Source organism: Poecilia reticulata, chromosome 6 (assembly GCF_904066995.2).
Source record: "Poecilia reticulata chromosome 6, P_reticulata-male-v2, whole genome shotgun sequence".
Classification (NCBI taxonomy): Eukaryota; Metazoa; Chordata; class Actinopteri; order Cyprinodontiformes; family Poeciliidae; genus Poecilia; species Poecilia reticulata.
In genome coordinates, this window is record NC_088835.1 from 4,699,613 (window position 1) to 4,725,400 (window position 25,788).

General features: G+C 40.2%; 1 protein-coding gene across 1 annotated transcript in view; it reads left to right on the forward strand.

Moving 5' to 3' along the window:
• Positions 1 to 25,788, forward strand: part of slc13a1 (solute carrier family 13 member 1) — a 47,920-nt gene that overhangs the window by 11,423 nt on the left and 10,709 nt on the right. The window contains exons 4-13 of the mRNA XM_008411239.3: positions 1,494 to 1,630; positions 4,909 to 5,075; positions 7,562 to 7,601; positions 7,750 to 7,861; positions 8,111 to 8,268; positions 8,464 to 8,583; positions 12,215 to 12,313; positions 12,454 to 12,555; positions 14,718 to 14,809; positions 23,078 to 23,172. Coding sequence (XP_008409461.2) covers positions 1,494 to 1,630; positions 4,909 to 5,075; positions 7,562 to 7,601; positions 7,750 to 7,861; positions 8,111 to 8,268; positions 8,464 to 8,583; positions 12,215 to 12,313; positions 12,454 to 12,555; positions 14,718 to 14,809; positions 23,078 to 23,172 — 1,122 coding nt within the window. The remainder of the gene's footprint in view (positions 1 to 1,493; positions 1,631 to 4,908; positions 5,076 to 7,561; positions 7,602 to 7,749; positions 7,862 to 8,110; positions 8,269 to 8,463; positions 8,584 to 12,214; positions 12,314 to 12,453; positions 12,556 to 14,717; positions 14,810 to 23,077; positions 23,173 to 25,788) is intronic.

The following is a 25,788-nucleotide window of genomic DNA, read 5'->3' on the forward strand; positions in this document are numbered from 1 at the left end:
CTAGTTGCGCTTTTTTAAGTTTGCGTTGAGCAGTCGCATTACTTTTCTGTGATTTCTGCTGTTCTCTTGCTGTTTCAAATGTTCTATTGCATGTGTTGAGCCATGGAAATCCATTTCAAAGCATCACTGACTTTTAGCATCGTTAGAAATACACTTTGCACTTGTAGCTTGCAAGCTGGCTTCCAAAGCGCAATCTGGAGAAGAGTCATTTCTGATCTTTGTAAACCCATTCCGATGCTTTAAAATTAACATCCATATTTTGACAGCTCCCTGCTTCTTGCTCAGCCCAGTAAGCCCACACGAACTCATCAGTTTTTACCCAAAGCGCAGGATCAGTACTGTACAGCTTATCGATGAAGAAGACTGCGCTTCCACCAACGCCGCAGGTCCCAGGTCAGACACAGCTCCAAGTTCTGGTGGGGCAATAAAGCCACTGTTGGCATAGCTAACGTTTTGAGAAATGGAGAGGGACAATAGATCTGTTCCATGTCCAATATGAGGTTTAAAAAAGCTTGGATATTTTATTTATTACCTCCTTGTCCCACTCTTACCTTTCTTTCTTGCCTTTGCTCTGCTGTAAGACTGGAGCCTCAGTAAGCTCATGCTAAAATCTGGGCTTGCCAAGGAGACACCTAAGACATGCAGAACAGGGGGCTTGATGACCAGGGTTGGGAAACACTGCTTGTGGTGGAGACCAGTTGTTCCATCCCTTTATTGACATACCAAATGCTTTGTGTTTCAGTTCTTTATTTCAGTTACATTGTTACATTTAGTAAAACATTCTTTTGGGCAGAGGGAACAATATGGGGGAAATGTCAGTTTGTTTCTGATCATTTCTATTGGTTTAATTTTAGGTTAATTGCTTACCTTTTCAGGTGTGTCTTCTCAGCACGTTGGAGTAGCAAAGGGAGACAAATGCTCCAGGTGCTGCTGAAAAGCTGGAGCATACCATTTTCAGTCAGGAGGGGTAATGCTCTGAGGAGTTACATTAAGTTAAATTTATTATTTGATGTATTTTAGTTTACTTCTAATGATTTGCATGCATGTAAATATTTGTTGGTACCATTTATTGTTTTTATGTTAGGTTTGTGTAAGCATTGTTTTTTTGGGGTTTTTTTTATCACCCCTTTACTTGGTATGAGTGGTGAAATTGCCTCAGGTATAAAAGCCAGTTTCTCGTCCCCAATATGAAATGGATGTCGGTACAAATGTAATCTGCAGCTGTGAATAAATCCACTTCAACTGCATTTTGTTGTCATGCCTCCTTTCTGAATGCTGAGCCTCCACTGGTCAAAGTGACACTGTTCTAATCTTTTCTTTAAGTCAGACATGGAGCCTAATAAAAGATCACATTCTGTTTATTATGTCTTGATAAAATCTTTGAATCGAAACATCATAATTAGATGTGTTTTCAACAGTTGCAGTTCTGATTTTATGATTTGGTTTATCACGTTATTACTGATTTTTATTAAAACTATCCATGTTGCTTTAAGGTGGCAAAAGAGTACTTCAAAGATTTCCACTTCTTGTTAGTGGGGGTCATCTGCCTGGCTACATCCATTGAGAAGTGGGGTCTTCACCGGAGAATAGCCTTGAGACTTGTCTCCATGGTGGGAGTCAACCCTGCATGGTGAGCACATCTCTAATAGACTGCTGGATTCTAGTACCTTTATTATTCAGGGGCCTCAAGCATGAAAAATTTGCGGTGCCGTATTACACGCACAAGTTGGCCTGTATAAAAATGAATGTGTCATGAAAGTTTGCCTAAATATACATACGAATTATATATAAATGTACATGGCGTGAAAATGTGTGGCAGCCACACAAAACTTTTTCTGTGGACAATAACAAATTAGGAGGTGCTACAAGTCGCCTAAATACACTGAAACGTACCGGATATTTTTTCAGGATTTTAATCTTTTATTGTTTAAACGTAAATGATGAAACTGAACAGCATTTATCCTCAGAAAACACACATACGCAAAATAAAATAAAAGGATTTGAAATCCTCACTTGAATGTAAATAGTACATTTCCTCAGTTTTTGTCTCATAAAGATGGAACACATTAGTCTGTGAGCTGAAGCGCATTAATTATCTGCGGGGTAATTACATTTTCACTGAAAAAGCAAGCATTTGGATCTCTTTACTTTCTTATTGTTCTGTCTGGAATTCTTTCTTTATGATTTATTAGGCCCGAGCGCTGCACTGCGAAGGCCTATTGTAATGGTAATGTTTCTTTTTTTTTTTTTCTTACCCCCAACAGAAGGGGCTTTTTGGGAGCTTTATCATATTCAAAAACTCACCAAACTTGGCGGATGCCTCAAGCCTGTGTGAAATTTACATGTTTTAAGGTTGTCGCAAAAATTCCAAAAGAACGCTCAACAGCGCCACCTGGAAATTTTCAAAAGACCCTCTGCTATGACCTTGCTTAATCGTAGAGACATTAAATTTGATACACCTGTAGAGCTCCCCAAGATGCACAGAAAGTACAATTAATGTCATAGTGCAACTCAAACAGGAAGTCGGCCATTTTGGATTGAAGTTCCAATTTTGACCCCATTTTGGCCGTTTACAGCCTTCGCATTTGATAAAACTTCTCCTAGGGATTTTGATCGATTGGCTTCAAACTTGGTCAGTTGGTTCATAAGGCATGGCCAATTAAAAGTTATCCAAACAGTGAGTTTTCGTGTATGCTGAAGGGGCGTTACCAGGGGACAAAGTTGGCCTACTCGCCATGAAACACGAAACTGTTATATCTCCTACACAAAAACTCAGAGGCACCAAACGTTCAATGATTAATCATCATTGAGTGCCCTACAGCACCCAATGGTCAAATGATGACATCACAAAGGCTACACCCCCTGAGAATAAGAAGTGTCATGTTTTACTGTGAATGGTAACTATCTGACCCCTTTGACCTAAACAACATGAAACTGTGTCCAGAGACAGAAGACAGGTTGGAATGATGTGGATTCCAACCTCGACTGGTGTGGCAAAGTGACCTGTAATGCCATTGCCATACGTTTGGTTCTAAATTCCACAGTTTCAAGCTGGGCTGCACTAAACTCACTGGGATGGATCCAACCCCTGACAGGAATCTATAACATTCTTTGGTGGGGGTGGCCTAATTTCTCTATCGCGCCCCCTAGAATATTTTAAATTATCAGCCTCAAGCCATGCTTTAACCTGCAATTATAAAACTTGGTACACATGTGTATCTTGTCAGGATGTACAAAAAAGTCTCTTGGAGCCATGGTCCAAATCCAACAGGAAGTCAGCCATTTTGTATCAACGCTATCACTTTCTCTTTTTTATAGATGTTGAATCTGATCAAACTCGTCCTACAGCTTTTCATATATATATACTCCTGATCAAAATCTTAAGACCAGTCAAAAAATTGCAAGAATTTGCATTTTGCACTATTGGATCTTAAGAAGGTTCTAAGTAGAGCTTCACAATGTTAAAGGAAAAAAATCAGTGCAAGAGACAAGAACTTTTGAGCGGGAAATTTTCTGAAAACTGCATTTACACTCAAAAAAGATTTTTTCAGCTGATCAAAAGTTTATTTTCTGTCCAGGACTTGGCATTGAGTGAGCTGCTAATAACATTAGCACTCTTAGGACTACCAAGCCAGGACATAAAAATAATATATCCTATCTTACATATGAAAACTTGTCTTTCTAAGTAACTGTCCAATAAAATGTCTGAAAATATAATTTAAACAATGAGATCGTTACCTGTTAGAAAGTGGGCGCTCCAGACTCTGACATTGTTAGTCTCTGCAATCTCTTGTTTTTAGTCGTAGATTGTTGATCCACTTTTCTCGTCTTTTTTCAGAAATTTTTTAAATTAACTCCCTTGTGACCAACTACCTTTGAAACAACAAAATAACGTTTATCTTTCTCTCTATTAGAACGGTTGGAACAACCGCACATGACACAGATGTTAGGCATTTTCAAGCTGGATCAACAGAAATAAACGGGTTGCATTTACTTCCTGCCCCCATCATCATTGGATGACGTTAGTGCTACACCATCTGAAACCCAGAAATATTAAGAATTCCCATAAACTAAATAGCATATGCAATTTTCAAACCACAAACTATTATATAGTTAACAGTTTATTATCTGCATGCAACAGTTTTTTTAAGTTCTCTTGGCTCTGTGGCCTTTATTTGATAGTTAATTGACAGGAAGGTGGGTAATAAGAGAAGGAATTGAACCTGCAACGGCTGCGTTGAAGACTAAGCCCTCCATGTGTGGGTTGTGCTTAACCCCTGCACTGCCACAGCACACCCTGCATGCAGCAGTTTTACTCAACTTACTCTACTTGTTTGGAAAAAACTTTTTTTTTTGCCTTTTTGCTGGTTTGCTCTCATGATTCTAATTTACACAGGGGTGCAGCACTGCACAGCATTAGCTCCAGGTGTAAAACCGGCACAAGCATCTTCATGCTAATACAAAGGCGGCTCGGTAAAACACGTTTCGCTATGTTAACAATGGATTGAATAGTTGTAGCAGCTGTAAAAAGTGCAGGAAACAACAGAGGACAAAGATACAATGCAGGAACCTTTATTGTATCAAATCGAGATAGGAACAATGCAAAGTTGGCAACTCTGTGGTGAAAAAAACAAACAAACAAACAAACAAAGAAAATAGGACACCAAATACAAATAAACAGCTTCCAGTCTAATGCAGGTGTGGATGGGCAACATCCATCCATCCATCCATCCATCCATCCATCCATCCATCCATCCATCCATCCATCCATCCATCCATCCATCCATCCATCCATCCATCCATCCATCCATCCCTTGTGCTCTACTCAACATGTGAAATTAAACCTAGTTAAAGTGTGAACTTACGATTGCTTTGTTCCTGTTTCTGATAACATGTTGTTGCCTCCAGGCTGATGTTGGGCTTCATGTCTGGCTGTGCCTTCATTTCCATGTGGGTTCAAAACACCTCGGCAGTTACCATGGTGATGCCCATTGTAGAAGCTGTGCTCCAGCAGATCCTGAAGGCCAAGGAGTTGGGATGTAATGGCAACGTCAACCCTAACCTCCAGCTGAATGGTAACTGGATTTGCTTTAGTAAAACACAACTTAATACACTTTTGAAGAGTGAATCTGTCTTTGATTCACTTTCAGCAATGGACACAGATCTGTCAGATCTGTATCCAATTCTGTTTAGAATTTAGATTTAATTCTAAACAGAATTAAATCTGTTTAGAATTAAACAGATTTAATTCTAAGCTCTTATCTGGAAAAACGGACTTTAGATTCAAAAACAAACATTCACATACCACTCGTGCTTTAAGTCAGTCTCAACAAACGTTTGCTCTGGAAGAAGCTTCTGTCAAATACAATGGTCAAAATCACCACTTCACTCCTTCCCAAACATCTTTATACCTCTACAGGACTGTTATCTGGACCAACTGCTCTTCAGCCCCCCCTCCTCTTCCATATTTCCCTAAGCTCATTATTACAGTTGTCCTTTACTTTTTGATTCACTATTTCTGCTCCATCTTATCCTCCTCTCCATCTCATATTTCTCATTCTTCTGCTTCTCAAAATTCTCCTTCCATCTCTCACCACTGTCTGTTCATCATCAACACATTCCCTTTTCAAGCTTTTGTTAACCAGACCTCCTCTACACCAAATCCAGTTTGATCTCTCTGTTCTGCTAATCGGTACAGAACTTTTCCTTACTATCAAGCCTCTCAAGTTATGAATCTAGCCTAATTGTCCTATTTGACTTCCTTCATCTCTCTAATTATTCCACCTTCTACCTCCAACTTACCTCATCTTCTCTCCTCTGGCCTCAAGTTACACCACACACATTCCTACCAGTTTCTCTGTGATGGTGATTCTAAGGTGATGTATTACAGCGTAGTGTTCCCTAATGAACTTCTGAGGCCTGCAGAACAGCAAACATATCACATTAATTCTTCCTTGATCTTTATAATGCTTTTAAATACAGTTTCACTTATGTTTTAATGTTGTCTTCAATGTTCTGTCCTGAACATTTTAAGCCAGACTGAAAATCTCAATAACTGACCGTGGGTGTAAGAACAACTATAGTCAGCGTTATTTTCTGGGAGGTCAGGCTTCATGCGCTTTTTCCAACAATAAACCCTCAGAACTCTAGTTTTACCGTACCAGAATACAGGATGTGGTCCACTATAAAGTAAATGAAAAAAAGGTTGATATGCTGCTAAAATATTGCAAACTCACTATTGTGTGTGAATTAGTTGCCAACCAGTGCATAGCTTTGATATTTTCTCCTTTCATCAGTTCAACCTGTCACACTGGAAACCTCAGAAAAAAACACAAGAAAAGCTTTTTGCAGAGGGAAAAATTAGCCTTACCTACATGTTTCAACTTTAAATGTGACCAAAAAATAATTAAAGATATAGTAATAATGATCATGTTTGTCATGAATTGAGTTTTCCTGTGTTGTTATCTTAGGTTTCTGTGTCTAGTGAGTCTCTGTGTTGTGCTGTCGTTTTGGTTCAATTGTTTCCAGTTGCTACCAGCTCTGAGCTTTGTTTAGTCAGTTCATCTGTGCTGTCTGGATTTTTGGATTATTCATCATTAAACAACTATCATTTACTACAACCTGGGTCCTTTGCGTCTGCCTCGCCACCTCGCTACCGCACAAGTCATGACAGAAGGACCCAACCAACCGTAACTATGGTGAGGAACGTGAAAAGGAACATCAACATGAACCCAGAAAGTTGGGGTAAATTAATTTCAACAATAAAAGACTATGTGGAGATTGTGGTGGAACCGTACTTCGCCCTCAGGCGCCTTGGGGTTGCCATCCGACTGCTCTTGGTGCTGGAGGGCTGGTCCACCCACCTCTTGTCCCTGGGGTTGGTGGAGCTGCAACTGGAGGAAGAGTGGGAAGACAAGAGAGCTTTAGCTTTCTTCTGCTCCACCACCCTAGCTCCGGTCTCGTCTCCTGCACCCGCCACACCTCTTCGCCCCTTGCTGCCGGTGCTGCAGACACTTCGCCTCTCACCGCCGGAGCTGCGGGCACTACTCCTCTCGTCGGTGTGGTCTCAGCTCTCTCCGCCGAAGCGGACGCAGCACCTCTTGCCGCCGCAGCAGACTCAGCACCTTTCGCTGCCCCACGATTCTTCGCCCCACGCTGCCAGCCCGCATCCAGCCACCGCTGTCTCCTCTTCTCCAGCCACAGTCCACATGGTCATGGGGTTCCAGGCGGCTAGGTTTTCACCTGGCCGACAGGCAGCAGGGCTGATGGCGTGGCCTGCCCCTGTTAGTGGGTTATCTGCCTCTCCTTGTGGTCCTCCTGAGCTCCTGAACAAATCAGAATATACAAAATGCATCTCTGCCAAATTGAGCAGTAAATGCTGCAGGTAGAAAGAAAAAAATATATAAAAATTGTGTTTGTCTAATAATCAAAGTTTGCATACTGTTCCCTGTTCATATCAAAAGGGTTTCCCATCCTTGATCATGAACAGTTTGGGACATCACCTCCAAGCATAAGAACATAATGGATCTGAACAGAAAGTCAAACTCTATTCTTTTTGCAGAAACTGACATGAAAACCGAATCAAAAAAGAAAACAATAAGGTATGTGGAGCTTTGGGAATATCAGAATGTCATCTGAGTCTGAAGTGGTTCTTTCTACCCTTAAATTCCTTCCTGCTGTATTCTGTGCTCCTGTATTTCTTTTCGTTTCATTAAGTTAAATCTAAAACCATATTGTTCTGGTTCCCAGCGATGAGAGGAAACCTGACGCTCCAGCAGAAAACTTCACATGTGTTGAGATTCAAACACCGCCCCAGTCTGACCAGTCTGACCCAGCTCAACCCCAGTCTGACCCAGCTCAGGTATAAATTTACCATCAAAAGTATTATTTCTTTAACTTCTATGGTCATTGTTGCTGCATGTATTTCAAGTATTTATGCGTTACTTTATTTTCCCCTCTATTCTGTTCTGTCTGGTATTAAGTTGGCTTGATCTGAAATATTTAAGTGTAAGAAAATAAAAAAGCAATAGAAAAATGTTTTCAAAGCATTGTATTTTCCTTCTTGTTGCTTCTGATGCTCTGTCTCACTTTCCTTCTTGCTGTCTGGAAGACTGCAACGTGCGTCCCTGCTCTTGTCAGCAGGAGTCAGCAGGACCTAATGATGTGCAAAGCAATGTGCATCGGTATTGCCTACTCATCCAACATTGGTGGCATCACGACACTGCCAGGAACATCTCCAAATCTCATCTTCTCTGAGTATCTCAATCAGTGGGTGACTGACTTCATTATATACATTACTCTTGGTTTGAGTATGAAAAAAGGAGAAACATAACAGGGCAAACCAACAGTGTATGAATAAAAGTGTTAGTGAGACATTTAGGCAAGTATTAACATCACTATGAATTTTCATCCAAGTAGTATTTGCATTCAAATGATCCATCTTAATACTGTCTTCACCTTAAGGATTTACCCAGAATGCAACTGCATCAACTTTGGGAACTGGCTCCTGATGTGCCTTCCCATCAGTGTCATCATGCTCCTGCTCACATGGATCTGGCTGTACTGGTTGTTCCTTGGCTCAGAGTAAGTGTCAACACATCATCATGATCTTAACACACATGTGGTTTTAAATCATGTAATCTAGCTCTGCTTTGTAATAATTAATAACTATTGACCCCTTTGCATGGTTTAATAAGATTTACTGTAATATCATTAGACATTTATATTCATCTTTCTATGCATCCATTTTCTAAAATGCTTATTCCTAGTGGGTTAGCTCTCCACAGGTCAATGGGTGAGAGGCAGGGTCACCATGGATAGGTTGCCAGTCCATTACAGGGCAGACATTTATATATTTAAAAATAATAATAAAAACCCCAGTGTAATGTAATGCAGTTTGAGTTGCTCTTGTGGAATTTTAGCTCTTCATAATAATGTTAATTTCTTACTGTGTGGTCTGACCTGAATTTTTACACAAATAATTGTGGTTAACCTCAGGCTGACCACTGTAATGTATGTACTTATTACTGACAGGTCATGTGGTTGTTAACCCATTTTATACAGGACAGTTAAGAAAAACAGCAGCAAAAACAAATTGCAAAAAAAAAGCACAACCTCAGTACAAAACATTTGCTTAGTTCGGATTATGAAAATGAAATTAATCAATCAATCAATTAAGTTTATTTGTACAGCACATTTCAGCAACAAGACAGTTCAAAGTGCTTTGCATGATAATAACACAAAAACAGAAAGACGTAGAACACAACGTAAACAATTGCTGGGTTTCAGACACGTGACCCGGATGACGCGCGAAATTCAGGCCAAATCTGGCCCACCATAGCTTTTTACATGGCCCTCTAGATTCTAGACTTAACACTAAGTGTGCTTAAATATTGTTATCAATCAAATCAATACAGTTTTTATCTGTTTACTTACAGATTATATCCATCAGTCCCTCCTGTTTCTTGAGAATTATTGTGGAAATTCATGCAAAATTAGCAAATCCTCACACTTTTTGCACTAATACAGTGTTTCTCAACCTTTTTCGGCCCAGCACCCCCCTAGCCTTTATTCAGGCCCCTCACCACCCCCACCAAATAATTTGTAGGTTACTTTGCACTGACCATTATTTTATCATTAATATTACTATCACTATTGTAGATGTTTTGATTTTTCTGTATTTATCATCAAAAATAATTTCCAAGAGAACAAAAAAGCCATGAGAATAGAAATTATTTTTACAGGCGTATACAAAAAATGGAATGAACATTCAACTTAAAACTGGTAGGCCTAACAGCAGCCAATCAGAGTGGAAAAAATATTCTTGTTCTTTTCCATTTTCTAGTTGTTAAATATTCCACAAAATGACCAGATTAAAGATGTTCAACATGCCAGTTTAAACTTTGAACTATTTGCAAACGACTGAGCTCTGCAACATTAAAACATGGATAGAACTGTAACTACATTAATCATAACTCTTCTTCTCTTCAGTGTTTCTGTCAGTTTCTGGTGGTGCAGCTCTGTGCTGCCTTCAGGAGAATGGGACATCAGAGTATCAACCATAAAATTTCACCCACATGGCATTTATTGTGCAAACCAGAGCTTTCAGTGGAAAAACTAAAGTTCCAGGTCATTTTAATGCCATACAAATATGAGACAGAAACATGGATTATATCTTTATATAGACCTGTCTATTGATTATAGATTAATAGTTTTACTGGACAGAAATGACAAAGAACAAATCTGGTTCTTAATCAAATCCTAATGAGTCAAATTGAAAGTGTCATGGAGTCATCAGCCTCATGACATTAACACTGACATGAAAAATAATATTGAAGAAATAAATATATCAAATCGAATTAAAAACATAAATAAGTGATCAGTTCTTTACTGTTATGGTCTGTAAGATATATTTATTCTCAGTACTAGATGTGGTCTCAACAAACCCATGACACTTCAACAATATTATTTTACCTTTTATCTGGAAATAGTGTCTGTTTATTCTTGCCATACATTCTCTGTATTAATTATTGCTCTAAAGGTCTTGCCATACCAGTTTATTCCTCTGTATTTACTTTAGTTTCTTAGTTTATTCTTGCATTTTGTTCTTCATTCATTTCCATTTAGTTTCCTTTGATTAGTTTTATCCTCTCTTGGTTTATTGCTATGTCCACTTTAGTTTCTTTCCTGTTGCTACATTTATTTTATCGTTTATTGACCATCAGTAATCTTCACTCATCACCTGCTGCGCCGCCTAATCGTCATGTGTTTCACATCATGTGTTGATTTTTTTCACTGTTCAGCGTCGGATTCTCTGTTTTTATGCTATAATTCACATCTAGTTCTTCGCTCCGTTTTATGTCCCGCTTCTCCTGTTTGAGTTTTGCGCAATGTTAAAGTCTCTTTTTTAAAGCCCCTAAGGTGCGCAGCGTTCGGGAAGCGTATCGATGGGGAAAAGGCAGACTGACATAAACCTTTTAAAACAACGGAAACAATTCTGCATTCTGATTATTGAAATTTTAAAGTGCTGTGTTGTTCTATCACCCCGTTTCATACCGGACCACTTACAGCACCGTGTTAACGCTATAAAATGAACGCTCTCTATCGTGGTATCACCCGTGGAGGGATTTCTTTATTTCTTTATTTAAATGGGTTCATTTTTCAGAGGGATACACAGTGAGGGTGTCGTGATTTTAGCTACCAGTAGCAGGAGAACGGAGCTGCGCCAAGAAGCTAACAGAAGCTACAAACACTGAATAGAAGAAGAGCTGCCATCGATACAGTTGCAGCCAAGCATGATTTAATGTTACACAATACAGTTTTACCAAGTTGCTCAGTCTAAACTGACATTGTTGTGCATTTAAGGTGTAAAGTTTACCTTCGACCAAACGCCCCCCAAAGGCATCCCAGCGCCCCCCTTTTGTAAAAATGTCTGGCAGCACCCCCTGCCGTCCTCTGAACGCCCCCTGGGGGGCGGTACCGCCCACGTTGAGAACTGCTTGGTTGATTCAGTTATATGTGCATTTCGGTTGTATCTGTTATTGCTTTGCGGCAGATAGAGTAATTAAGGGTATGCGCTGCTGGTTGCCGCCATTGTGTAGATATTTATCTGGCCACATGATGGCGCCAAAGTGCTTCTTATGTTGAATTTGTTGGTTTTCACTGAGTTTGTATAAGTTGAACCTGTATTGGTGTAATACATTAGCCTAATGGCAATTTATTGTTATTGCAGACTGCTGGCAACACTGAGTATCAAGGCAGAATAAACCAGCTCACATCTACAGCAAGTTTTGGTCTCATGTCCTCCTTCCTGTATCCTGACTGATACACCATCTTGTTTGCTGCAAATACCTAAGAACCTAACCTAATTTAACACCCTTGGTTTAGAATGTAATAATAGATATTTCATCGGAAACAACTATATGTTGCCAGATGAAATACGATCTGACTGTGATATACAAGCAATACATGGTTTTAAATATTAATAGCCTTCTGTGTAATTGCATCAATTATTTTGGGAAAGACTTGTAGTTTCTCTTTAACTTTTGTGAACAGCAAAAGTTTGCAGCTATGACACAATAAAGATAACGCTGAATAAGAAAAACTGTGTTTTTTTCTAAGCCTGGAAATTAAAGTACATTTTAGGGATTCAACTAGCACTCTAATTTCTTACAATTTGTAATTCCTAGTAGACATTTACACCCTGTCTCCATAGCTTCACGTTCCTGTGGCAGTGTGATGGAGTGCAGTCTGAGAAAGAGAAAGCGGCAAGAAAAGTTATAGAGGAAGAATACAACTCATTGGGAGCAATCAGGTGATTACTTGGTCACTCATTCATATACTCGTTCAGTATTATTTTTTTTTGTATTACTAAGGCATGGTACATAAAGAATCCTTGCAGTTAACTACACATTTCATTTCATCTATGTGTTATAATTGATTTTATCTATCCAGGCCTCAGGAGATCTTTACTGGCCTGGTTTTCCTGCTGATGGTGTTGTTGTGGTTAACCAGATCTCCAGGTTTCATGCCTGGATGGGCTTCTCTCTTCCCTCAGTGAGTCACATTTATTTGCATATTTTAATTCATATGTTCTATATATTTTTACACATCTATATTAAATCAGAAGTTCAGTCACACCTTGACTTAAGTAGAAGGCAACTACTTGTTTCTTGATCACATCTCACCTCTCAACCAAGCAGCATTTTCATTTGTGAACATTGTTGGAAGTAAAGCTGAGAAAATGCTGCAATTTTAGTCACCGTGTTCAGCTTCAGCTCCAACTGTCCAGCACCAGTGCAAGGTTTGATAATTCACAGCTCACAAATCATGGATGTGACTTGACTGCTCACACTGCATCCCATTTGACTCTTAAATTCATCCCACCAGGTGTTAATGGTAATAAAGCATCAAAGAAACAGTATGACACCATTACCTCACTGCAGATAAAGCACCCCGAAAGCATTTTACGTGGTTAAGGGAGACTTTAATCACATTAAACTGATGGACACTCTGCTCGGTTTTTACCAGCATTCTGGTCTGTGTGTACACTAACATTCACAGTGCATACAGAGCTCTTCCTTTCCACCATCTTGGCCTTTCCAACCATATTTCTATTTTGGTGATACCAGCATATCGTCTGGTGGTGAGAAAGATAAAGCCAACAAAGAAGACAGTCGCTGTGTGGCCCAGGGATGCAGCCTCTGTGCTCCAGGACTGTTTTCAGCGCAAAGACAGGCAGGTTTTCAGAGAGGCGGCTACTTATGAGGGAGAGATGGACCTGGAGTACACCTCGTTGGTTCTGGGCTTTATCTCCAAATATACTGATGAAGTTCCCACCACCAAGAAAGTAACTTTTTACCAGATCTGACTGATATGCATCACGAACAGTGATAAGTCCAATTACAGAGAGGAAGTGGGACAACTGGTGCAGAGACAATAACCTCTGCATCAATGTGAAGAAGAAGATAGAGGTGGATTTCAGAAGGGACAAGGATCCTCCTTCATCCCCTGTACATCAGAGGAGCAGCTGTGGAGGTGGTTCCCAGCTACAGGTACCTGTGTGTGGATATATTCAGTGACCTCGTCACCTGGAGTACTAATACCTCCCATCTGGTTGGGAAGGCCCACCAGCATCTCTACTTCCTCAGGAAGCTGCAGAGACCTGGACTTTGAACTGAGGAGCTTCTGTTGCTGTATGATGGAGAGTGTTCTCTGCACCTGCATCACCGCAGAGTCTTCCAGTGAGAGGAATGCTCTGCAGAGAGTGGTCAAGGCCGCACAGAGGACTGGGGGGAGCAGCCTTCCATCTACCATTGTTCTCTACATATCACAATGCAGGAGGAGGGCGTGCAGCATCATGAAGGATTCCACCTATCCTACATACAGACTGTTCATGCTGCTCCCTCCAGGCAGGACACTGAGGAGCATCCAGAGCAAGACCACCAGAAACAGTTTCTGACCTTCAGCCATCAGACCGCTGAATTGAAACTGCACTTAATTCAGCTAAAGCTTACTTTTTGTAATTAATTTTATTTATTTATTTACACACATATGTAGTATAGAATACTCCATTACTTATTCATTTGATTTCTTGGTCTGGGACCTGAGTTTGAATTTTGTACCACAAGCAAGCAATTGCAAAATAGTATGACAATAAAAATCCTTTAATCCTTGAGTCCTAGAATATGGAACTGCAAAGAAGACGAAGGTAAACCTGGGAAAATTAGAGAAAAACAAAGGTGCTTCATTGGCAATCCTTGTGATTCTGTTTTGAAAGTTGTGTATTTAAAAACAATGTCTTTATGCTTCTGCTTTCATATTGGTGCAAGTGAAGTGTGAGAGGTTAGGAAAAATTTGGCTGGTGGTGCTATAACAGTGTGATACCCTCATAAAGGGCAACCAGAACTTGAAACGGATTTGATTTTCGTGGGACTGTACAATTGCTGATAAGAGTTGATCAAGAAATCTTGATCACTTCTCATTGCCCCTTATATATTACATGACTTTAAAGACCCTCTCAGTGTGACTGTTCTGATTACAAATTTTTAATCTGTTTTTCCAACCATGCTCAGAACTGAAGAGGTAATAGGCGTATGTCTTCTAGAAACAAAAAAAAAGGTTTAGTGGTCTTCTACTCAAACACTTATAAAGTTATAATGTCCTGGATGAATGAGAATCTACACCAAAATTAATTTATTTCTTCTTCACTTTGACAGTCACTCAGGCTATATCACGGATGCTACTGTGGCCCTGCTGCTGGGTTTCTTGTTTTTTATCGTCCCTGCCCATGGACCTGACAAGAAATATGGTAATAGTATATATTGTTAAAAAATTAATTAAGAGATTGTACAAATATAATAATCTTTTTGGAACATATTTACATAAATAGCTGACTTAGTCATGGTTGGGAATTCTACTTAAATGATCTTCCAAAAGAAAAGTCAAGCTGCTTCTGTGAAGTACAAGCTGATGTACCTCTGTGAAAATCTACCAAGGATAAAATAAAAAGTAGCCAAAATTAATAGAGCATGAGTGTTAATCTCAAAACTAGTTGTGCTGACTTTAATACAAAACTTTAGAATCCATATCCTGACTTTCCTGCATGCCAGAATATTGTTTAAACGAGACAAATATGATTCACTTATATGACAAACTGTTAGATTGTAGCCAATAGATATACTATATTGCCAAAAGTATTCACTCACCTGCCTTGACTCACATAAAAGCTTAAGTAACATGCCATTTTTAACCCATAGGGTTCAATATGATGTTAATCTACTCTTTGCAGCTAGAACAGCTTCAACCCTTCTGGGAAGGCTGTCTACAACGTTTAGGAATGTGTTTATGGGGATTTTTGACCATTCTTCCAGAAGCACACTTGTGAGATCACATACTGAAGTTGAATTTGAAGGCCTAGCTCTCAATCTCCACTCTAATTCATACCAAAGGTGTTATATTGGGTTGAAGTCAGAATTCTGTATAGACAAGTCAAGTTCATCCACACCAGGCTCTGCTATCCATGTCTTTATGGACCTTGCTTTGTGCTCTGGGCACAGTCATGTTGGAAGAGGAAAGGGACAGGTCCAAACTGTTCTCACAAGTTTGGGAGCATCGAATTGTCCAAAATGTATTGGTATGTTGAAGCATTCAGAGTTCCTTTCACTGGAACTAAGGGGCTAAGTCCAGCTCCTGAAAAACGACCCCACACCATAATCCCCCCTCCAAAAAACTTTACAATTGGCATAATGGAAAGACAAGTGCCGTTCTGTCCATCAGAACCATCAGAACTTGTCCATCAGATTGCCAGATGGAGAAGCAAAATTTATCACCACAGAGAACGTGCCTCCACTGCTCTGGAGTCCAGCGGCGGCAGGCTGTGCTGAGACTTTGGAGGGGCAGGGGCTAAAAGTAAAAAAGGGTACATTGAACAAAATCTTAAAACACCGTTCAACGGGGGTGCCCAAACTTTTTGAGACTAAGATCTACTTTTTCTCTCACCAGCTGGCTGAGATCTACCTCATGACATGAAGACATAAAAATTGAAAATGAAACTCCTAGTGACTTATTTTATATGCAAATATCCATCAGTTATAGCAGACATAGAGCAGACATAGGGATTCGGAGTTACCACAGCAACACAAATTGGGTAAAAAGACCCCCCAAAACCTCATTCATTTCAATGGAGCGAGATCCTAAAAATACAGTATTTTTGAGCAATAACTGTGTCATCATAAATTCACGTAGAAATGTCATTCAAACTTCAGTTTGTAGATACGCCAGTCATCTTATCTAAAATGAAGACGGTATGTTGGAAAGTTAGAGTGTGACTGCCTCTCCACTAGAGTGTGGGAAAGAGTGGATTTCTGACCCCAAAATAATTTCTTAACTTGCCCTCACGCCCACAAATATCGCCCGATTTGCCTAAAAGTCGGTCAGGAGGTAGATACGCATGCCTGCTCCGGTAAAATGTTTTCAAAATTTCCCTAAGGTTTACGGTTTTCTCTCCAGGTGCTTTCGACCGATGTGGCGCGACAGGATAAACTCATGCTCAGACCTATGTTTTTCCATATATTTCTGAAAAATGTCAGACTTGAGTGCACATCATATTTCTCTCATCACTGTTAATACTGTGAGCAAGGTAGAGACATGAAACGCGGGAATATCGGAGACGACAAACAGCACTCTCATACGCTTTGAACGGTTTTCGAATATGTGTTACGGTTCCTGAACGGGAAGGAGTTGTTCAAAGTGCTTTTTTTGTGAGAGAAATGCTTGTTTCAAGCAGAGAATTCTCTCACCCTCTGTGCCACCAACAGGTGCAGGGAATTAATTACCATAGCAACGGAACACACCAGAGGAGCTGCTTAGGACTACAAACACGCCATCATTGTAGTTCTAACTATGTCTGAACACTCAGATCCCGTTTACACGACAACGGATTCGGGGGAAAACCGAAGAGTTTTGTTGCGTTTGTAGTGTGCATTTACACGAAACCACCGAATGTTTTCTCTAACAACGGCACAGATTGAAAACGGGTTCCAGAGTGCGATATTTCTGAAACGTACCGTTTTCCGTTGTCGTGTAAACCTAGAAAACGGATCTTTTCTTCTAGAGAATCCCCAGCTCATGCATAGTATGACGCAAAACATAGCTGCTTCCTATAATCCACAGAAGAAGAAGAAGAAACTACTCATAATGCTGGTGTTACTGTTTCCCCATCAGATTCGGTTCCCTCAGCGTCTCTTCACCGCTCCGCACCGCCCAGGTGGCAAAATACAGGCTGCTTGTTCAGCGCTCTTATCTAGAGAACTACGGACCAGGACCAGCCCGGCTCCAGACGAGTTTATCAGGGGGGCATCGACTTATTTTGGGGGGCAAAATGAGTCTACGTAGCTGAACATAGACAACAACACCAGCAGCCTACAGGCTACTTGTTAACAAGCTTAACGTGCTGTATTGATATTAGCTAGTCATCTTTTAGCTACCATCACCTGCATCCAACAGCTTTACTCAACTCAGTCGGTTAGTTCGGGGAAAAAACTGTGCCAAGTTATTTACGTTTTGCTGGGTTGCTGCCATGATTCTAACACACCTGCGCAGCAGCAGCAGGTCTCCTTCCTGCCTCAGAGGTGTAAACCCAGTGCGAGCGTCTCAGCTTTCATGTTGCGTTTGAAGGCGGCTCGGAAAAACAAGTAACGACTTGTTAGCAACGGATTAAACTGTTTTAACTGCTGAAAAAGGTAACATGGGACGTGCAGGAACTCCTATTTTATCAAATTGATATAGGAATAACAGACTGTTGGCCATTCCCAGGTAAAAACAATAAACGGCTTCCAGTCCAGGGCCGCTACAGACACCGTGAAAGCTCAAACAAGGTGTTTCAGCAAAGTTATCCCACTCTTTCCAACTGCATGCGCCCTAATCAGACGCACACAATGCGTGTTCTCTCACGCAAATCCACATGCTTTCAAGTACAACTTTTTTTTAAACAAATGCGCACTTTCAAAGTTTCAAAGAACCTAGCACCAACTAGGCGCAGCGAGAGCATTACACGTTTTCGATGTGCACCGTTACTGTGTAAACACAGATCGTAATTAGAACGTTATCGTGTAAACGATCCAACAAAAACGGAACAAAAGTGCCGTTTTTGTTGGATCGTTGTCGTGGAAACGCCCCCTCAGTTATTAACAGGAGGTTGAGCAGAATGTCAGAACTACAACATGGCGGAACTGTCTGTTACTAGAGAGGAAGACTTGGCTGGTATTGAGAAATACTTGTGTTTTGAGCATTATATAACTAATTTAACCCAATCATTATTACACATCAGTTTAGTGTGGCCATTTCAAATGAAGCTTAATAAAAATTTCAAAATAAAAGCCTCAATAATCCTCTCAGGTAAGTGATATTACTTTTATTATCGTTTCCCCTCAAATTAGTTATTATATTAGATTAGAAGATAATATAAGATATAATATTAAATTGTTTTCAAAATGTTGCTAGGGATTATGGTTTTTTGTCAGGGTCCTTCAGACCGACACTGAGTGTCTCAAGTATAGAATGATCCCAGGTTCTCTCGGCGGGCCACATGTGGACACAAGAAACACAACGTGTGTTGACGTCACAAAATTGCAGAGTTTAATACAATAGGAGAGTATGAAATTACAAAAGAAACTGCAGAACAACAGAGACATACATTCATTACCTGAGACAAAGAGGATAGAAAAAAGCAAAGACGCGTCTTTGGAGAATTGTAAGAACAAATCTAATTTGTTACTTTGTGTAGAAAGTTTTATAGTCAAGATTCAAATAAGGCATATCTTTGCTCATCCAACCAGGAGCTGTCTCTGACCCTCTCTAAAGCCATTTGTTTCCAAGATCCAACACTACTTGTCACCATTATCTAAACAGAGTGGAAGCAGAGCTTCTCCCGAACTCCTGCTATTTTAAGGCTATCTGGGCAAAGAGAAACGAAGAAAGGCATTTCACAGATAGGTGTGAAATCTGGAATCTCTCCTGCTTTTTCCCCACACAGATTCCTCAGTAACAAACTTAAAATCCTGTAGTGTTGAAGCAAAGGTTTATCTCCACAAACCTCATTTCATTCTTCTGCATTCAGCACCTCAAAAGGTTGAGTCCTGCCATAAACCAAAAGTGATACATAAAATCAACAGAACAGAATGGGGTAAAATTCCTTTTTCTAACGTATCAAATATAATATTCAATTCTAAGTATAAAAGTTAACACAATCATTTTCCAAAACCCCATTCACCATAAACCTGAGCAATTTTCTAATACTAAACCAAAAATTTTTATTCACACAATTTTCATTTGATTCTGATATAGCAAAAGATAGTAAAATTTTCAAAATACATTCATCATTGACTAAATTAGTAATTCTAAAACTAGATAATAAAAATTTTCAAAGCATGCTATTAATAACTAGGAAAAATGTCTTACAAATTAAATGGTAGTGGTTATAAACATTCTATGTTGTATAATTTTTTTTACACCATCCCAGATGTTCACAGAAGACTTCTGATCTTCCATGAACTGGGCAAACTTCTCTCTCCCATGGTGATCCAAGTAATACTGCCTTCCGCCTCCCTGCATATGCTAATTTAATGGCCCCCTGTCCTTTTTTATAACACAACGGGGGTCTCAGTGGAAGTTCTCCTGCAGATCTCTATATTCCTTTCCGTAATTTGAATACTTACCAGGCAATAGTTTTAAATCACTACCACAAACCTGATCTAAATTAAAAAATTTGTTCAATATACCTTTTACACATGCTGTAAGATTAACTGTATTAAACACTAAAAATAATCATTTTTCTTCAACAATAGTCATTTTGGAGAAAGTATCAACATCAATATTTCCACTAAATAAGAGATGAAAATAAATAGCATGTTTGATAGAGGAAAAGCCTTTCAGACTGTGCTCAAAACAAAATGCCAGAAAGCACCAAACGTTTAAAAAAAATTAGACAATTTAATTTCACATAATTATTGTGAAAGAAGTAATTTGTTTTTTAATTAATGGAATATATTTGTCCTATTTTTGTTGTGATTGGCATATACTCACAGACAAATTAGGTAATTAGTCTAAGTTTGATATATTTTGAATGTTCAGAAACTACAATGGCTGTAAAGAGCCACAGAAAAGGTAAATAAAGGTTAGAAACATAATATTCAGTTAGTTACAATATTAGATTTTCAGGCATGATATGTATTTTTTAATTATTAATAAGCGCTCCCCTGAACACAGCGGTGGTTGATTAGCTAATTTAAATTCCTGCTAGTCAGTCGGTCTTTGAGTTGGCTTTTTTAAATTTAGGTAATGGAACCGAAACGCACAGAATTGCTCAACACCTTGTTGAAAAAATAATTACTGAGATTATTATTTTTGTTGGGTCATTAATTTGAACACGTTTTATTAAGTTTCTTTTCTTTAATAAAGTTACAAACGTTTTGGATCTTAGTGATCAGATGACATGCTGGTCTCAGCCTCCTGGCGGCTTTCAGTTTGTCATCTACTCCAGAATCCAAAGAAAACCAAAAACAACCCAAACAGGGTGGCACTGGACAGGGGGCAAGAGTCCAACGGAGAACACAAGGAAATAAAATAAACTCAGTCCAAAACAAATCAGCATGGTCAGGGTGGGACCTGCTGTGGAAGGTCTGGCGGGCAGCAGTGGCTGAGGAAGGTCCGGTGGAGGATGACGGAGAGCGGAAGATGGGAATATCCATGTTTCGCAGATTGCAACAGAAAGAGCTGCTTGGCAGTGCCACTCCACCTCCTCCATGAGCTCTGTTAAGTCCATCCAGGGGAGACGAGGAGACCAGTCCCACAGAGTGATGATACAGTTGGTGGCTACATAAAGTTGTGTCTTGGTGGAGCAGGGTGAGCCACTGTATCGTTGAATTCTTTGACAGTCCATCTGAGGTGTTCAAAGTTCGCTCGGTCCATATTGTTAGTTTCTTTTCTTTCTTTCCTTTTGCGGTCCGGTCCTTCACCTGAAGCCGTTAACATCACCTTTGTCTGGTCTGGTCCTTCTGTCATGAAATGGACCTAGGTTGTTGATGAAAAATGATAATTTTAATGATGATTCTAAGTATGCAAAGTCCAGGTAGCACAGGTGAGCAGAGAGGCTAGAAGCTCAGATGCTGGCAGCAATTGGTGGTACACACAAAAGGACATTGGACATTTGACACGACATTCAACAAGGACCCGACAGTGAACAAGAGACACAGGTGGGTTTAAATACACAGGGAAGGTAATCAGGGGAAACAAGGGACAAATGGTGGCAATCAAGGGGAAGACAAGACAACACAGGAACTAATTAACACAGAGATTACCAAATCCTTACAGATATCAAGGCAAAGAAAACTCAGTAGCTGCTGGTAGGGTCCCTCCAGACATTCAGAGGCTGAATTAAATTTTATTTAATGCATTCAGCAGAGAAAAAAATTATTGTACATTTGAGATTTAGTTAGGAAGTTTACTTTGTAAAACTGCAAATATTCATCTGGATAGTTTGTTGTGTTACCATGGCTACAATATGGTGTAATCTATGTGTAAGAGCTGAGTTTGTTACAGCAAATAATAACCAATAGTCAGTGATTGATTTTAAACTCAGCCAATTTATGGGCTCCCTGTCATGGATTTCACTAAATCTATATTTAAACACTGTTAGTGATGCTGAGGTTCTTAGTAGAAAGGGCTCGGGGAGCCTAAATCATGATTCTGTTTAATTCCCCATATTACCTTGGGCCGAGACCTGCATGAACAACGAGCCGCTGCGCATCTCTGGAATCTACCTGGAATCCCCTGATAGCCCCTATGCCAGTCTGCCCTGCTTTTGGGACACAATGATTTATTTAATTGTGGCATGTTTGTTTGTTTCTGTGGTCCAAATAGTTGGTAAAGTATTTTTGCTGATGTTTACATGATATTTTGAGAATTCCAAATGCTATGACCTGAATCTTTCTTTAGCAGTTGAGCTTCTGCAGCAACTTCTATTCACAGTTGCTCACCTTGAGCCCAGATACCGTCAGTGGTGCGAACCGCCTGGTAGTAACATTAGGTTAAGGTGAAGCAGAGAGCGAACAGAGTGAGCAGGTGGTACTGGGGGTCTGAGGTCTGTTGCGGTGGCAGTCGCAGTACCATTTCTCTATATCAGGATATCTGGTTCCGGTCCACACATTGGGACCGATTCAGGCTGTCTGTAGCGAACTGGGCATTTAGTCCAGCACTGGGGAAGTTTTCTCTGCAGCTGAACCATTTCTGTGTTTAGGAAAGAGGGGAGGCTTTCTGCTATTCCGAGGACAATTATAAAAAAATAAAGACAGTTTTTTTAACTTCTACCCGACAGACCTGTTTTTATTCACAAACAACGTATGTTGAAAATAAATATCCTTGCCCATAATTTGATAGTTAGAGGGTGCAGATCCACCCCCATCCTCACCATGTGCCCAGTGTCTTAACAACATGGAGGCAGAGGAACTGAGAATCCTCATTATGAGACCAAGTCATTATTAGACTGAGGGATGCCAGACCAATTTATTTTTACAAAATTATTATATTTACCTAAACATTATTGTTGAGGGACACAGGCAGGCTCCCGGCACCCAGGAAAAAAAATGTAAAAACAAAAAACAAAGGGCATCAAGGATAAAAGGGGCAGGTTCTCAAGCCCACTCCGCTGACAGTTGGTAAAGCTCAGTTTCACACACCAATTTCCACTTTTCCTGCCAGCAAAGGGACATTCTGCCTCCCAATAATAACTTCTGAAATCAGCATGCACAAGCTGCCTTTGGCTGTGTACCCCACATGATCACAGGGATACACAAAGCCTTCCACCATTTAAATGTGATAATTATATAGATGGGACTTCCAAACATATGTGTTTAAAACACGGAGTGCAAAACCAAAATTAAATCAAACTCTGTGAAGAGTATTAAGCACATAAATTCCATTCTTGATGGTAATATCTACTTGTTTCGGACCGTTAACTGTTTATGTAATATTTTGTACATATTACATAAAAATATAACAAAATTTTTCTCTGCTGATACAGAGGCCATGATCTCCTGGGAGGAATTTCAAGCCTTTATGCCATGGAAGGTTGCCCTGCTGGTTGGTGGAGGATTTGCACTCGCCGAAGGAGCAAAGGTTGTGTTTACCTTTTTGAGTGAAACAAATGCCTCAAATTCACCACAATACATGCCGATGATACCTCAGCATATTCAATGTACTAATACTCACCATAATTATAAATTAATCATTGACTTTAGTCAAAAAGGGTATAATGTTCTTTAGTTTGTTTAGCTGAGCTCAGGAGTGTTCTGAGCAGGGGTAGCATTAATGGAATATTTTCCTTATTTTACCTTTTTTTTAGACAACAGAGAGATTTGCCCATCTGTCATTTCGACAGTATATAATTGTCACATGTGCACCTCGACTGGTGCATATGGGCAGATATTATAAGCTGAGCAGAGATTGTTAAAAACATAACATTCAATCTGTTACAATATTAGGTTTTCAGGCTTGACATTTATTTTGCGGTTATTAACAAGCGCTCCCCTGAACATAGCGGTGGTTGAGTAGCCAATTTAAACTCCTGCTCTGCTAAGTCAGTCGGTCTTTGAATCACCTTTTTTTCTTTTCTTTTTTTTTTAGATAATGGAACCGAAACGCACAGAATGGCGCAAAACATAGTTGAAACAATAATTACCGAGATTACTAAGGGTAGGATTGGGGTTTGTTGGGTCATTAATTTGAACACATTTTGTTGATTTTTTTCCTTTATACAGTTACAAACATTTTGGATCTTAGTGATCAGAGGATGTGTTGGTCTGCTGAAAGCTTCAGTTTGTCACCTACTTCCGAGATCAACTCAAACCCTTCCGCGATCAATGTATTGAGCACCCCTATTGGTTAAATATGACTGTAGTTGGAAAACAAACATCAGCGTTGGCTTACCGTGCAACCTCTGGGCAACCGGAGGATTTCTGCACGGACAGCAGTGGTGGATGTCTGGTAATGAAAAGATGCCCTCCAATGCAGATCTACAAGGTTTGCCACTCTCATTCTCTCAGCTCAACAAAATCAATTTGTTGAGCATCTCTATTGATGCTGTCATGGTGGTGTCGAGTTTCCTAACCCACATGCAGAGAACACTCCAAAGACAGGAAATACAATGATGTGATTTATTTACAGTGAATGCGAACAAATGTGAAATCTAATCCAAGGTTCGTCTGGCAGGTCTCGAGGCAACTAGGGGGGGACAGAGATGGTTAGTCGGGATCCAGGAAATCTTGCTGTTTGGGTGGAGGTTGGTGACTGTACCTGCTTGGGGAGAGTTTTGGGACCGGGGGAGGACCTAGAGAATCGGAGGCTGGTCAGGGGTTTCAGGTTGAAGGCTGAGGTCAGCGGCGGCAGCAGAGGACGGACAGGTCGGAGGCGGCGGCGGAGGACGGACAAGTAAGCCCCTGGGTGGTGAGGGTTCCGTCTCAAGGACTGGTTGTTGACCTGATAATTCAGGACCAGGGCAGCTGTGAAGGCAGAGACAAGATGGGTCAGAATCAGCGATCAGATCGAGGCAGACGTAGCTCGAGGTAAGCCTGTACCATTACTGGCTAACACTCTGGCAGAGAAGTATCCGCATCCTCCTCCACTTATACGCCTCCAAATGGTTAGATGGGGAACAGGTGTGCAGGCGCCGGCCCACGCCCTCAGGAGGAAGGTCACAGGCTCCCTCTAGTGGAAAAGAAAACTGACAAACTTCCGGATCCCAACAGATGCTCCAGAGATGCCTCTGAATATTGCAGTTCTCTTATGACAGGGGTGTCAAACTCCAGTCCTGAAGGGCCGCTGTCCTGCAGTTTTTAGATGTGCCACAGGTACAAAACACCTGAATCAAATGGCTTAATTACCTCCTCAGTTCTCCAGAGCCTTGCTAATGACCTAATTATTCTATTCAGGTGTGGTGCAGCAGAGGCACTTCTAAAAGTTGCAGGACAGCGGCCCTCGAGGACTGGAGTTTGACACCCCTGCCTTATGATGTACAGAAAAGTCTACCTTATATTTGGATCACAACTGGTTGTTACGGAGGCATCCCGAAGTGTAATCGTAAGCCAACTTCAGCGGCCGCTTCGTCCAAACTATGAAAACTCTGACGGTGAAGCTCTGAGTTCATGAGAGCCGCCAACTGAAACACATTCTGTCTGAGCGGCCACAAGAAAAATAAAGTCATGAGTTATAACACTATTTTCCAGAGGTGGTGACTCGAGTCACATGACTTGGACTCGAGTTGTTAAACTCAAGACTTGAGACTTGACTTTGACTTTCACACCATTGACTTGGGACTTGACTTGAAGCTCTTTACTTGAAAATACTTGATATTTTCACTCGTCAAAAATTTAAAAGACATTTATAAAGTGTCCGCATTAATTAATTTCACTCATTCCGTATTAACAGGCGCAGACCGTCTTTTTTTCTCTTTTCCACACTCCGTCTGTATGTGTGCGTAGCTACAGTACAACCAATCAAATTAACAGGATTTAAAAATAATTGGGGAAAAAACGAGACGAAAAAAACGTTCAAAGCAGATATACTCTGGTGAGTAACTTCTTTTCGGTACATCAGTCATGAAATATCCAACTAAAAACGGAGTGAAACATGCAAAACCTGCAAGACCAGGATCTCAAATGGAGATACAACTTACAACTGTTCGCCATTTGAAGTTGCACAAAGAGTTAAGCAGTACTTTTATTTTACTATGAGACA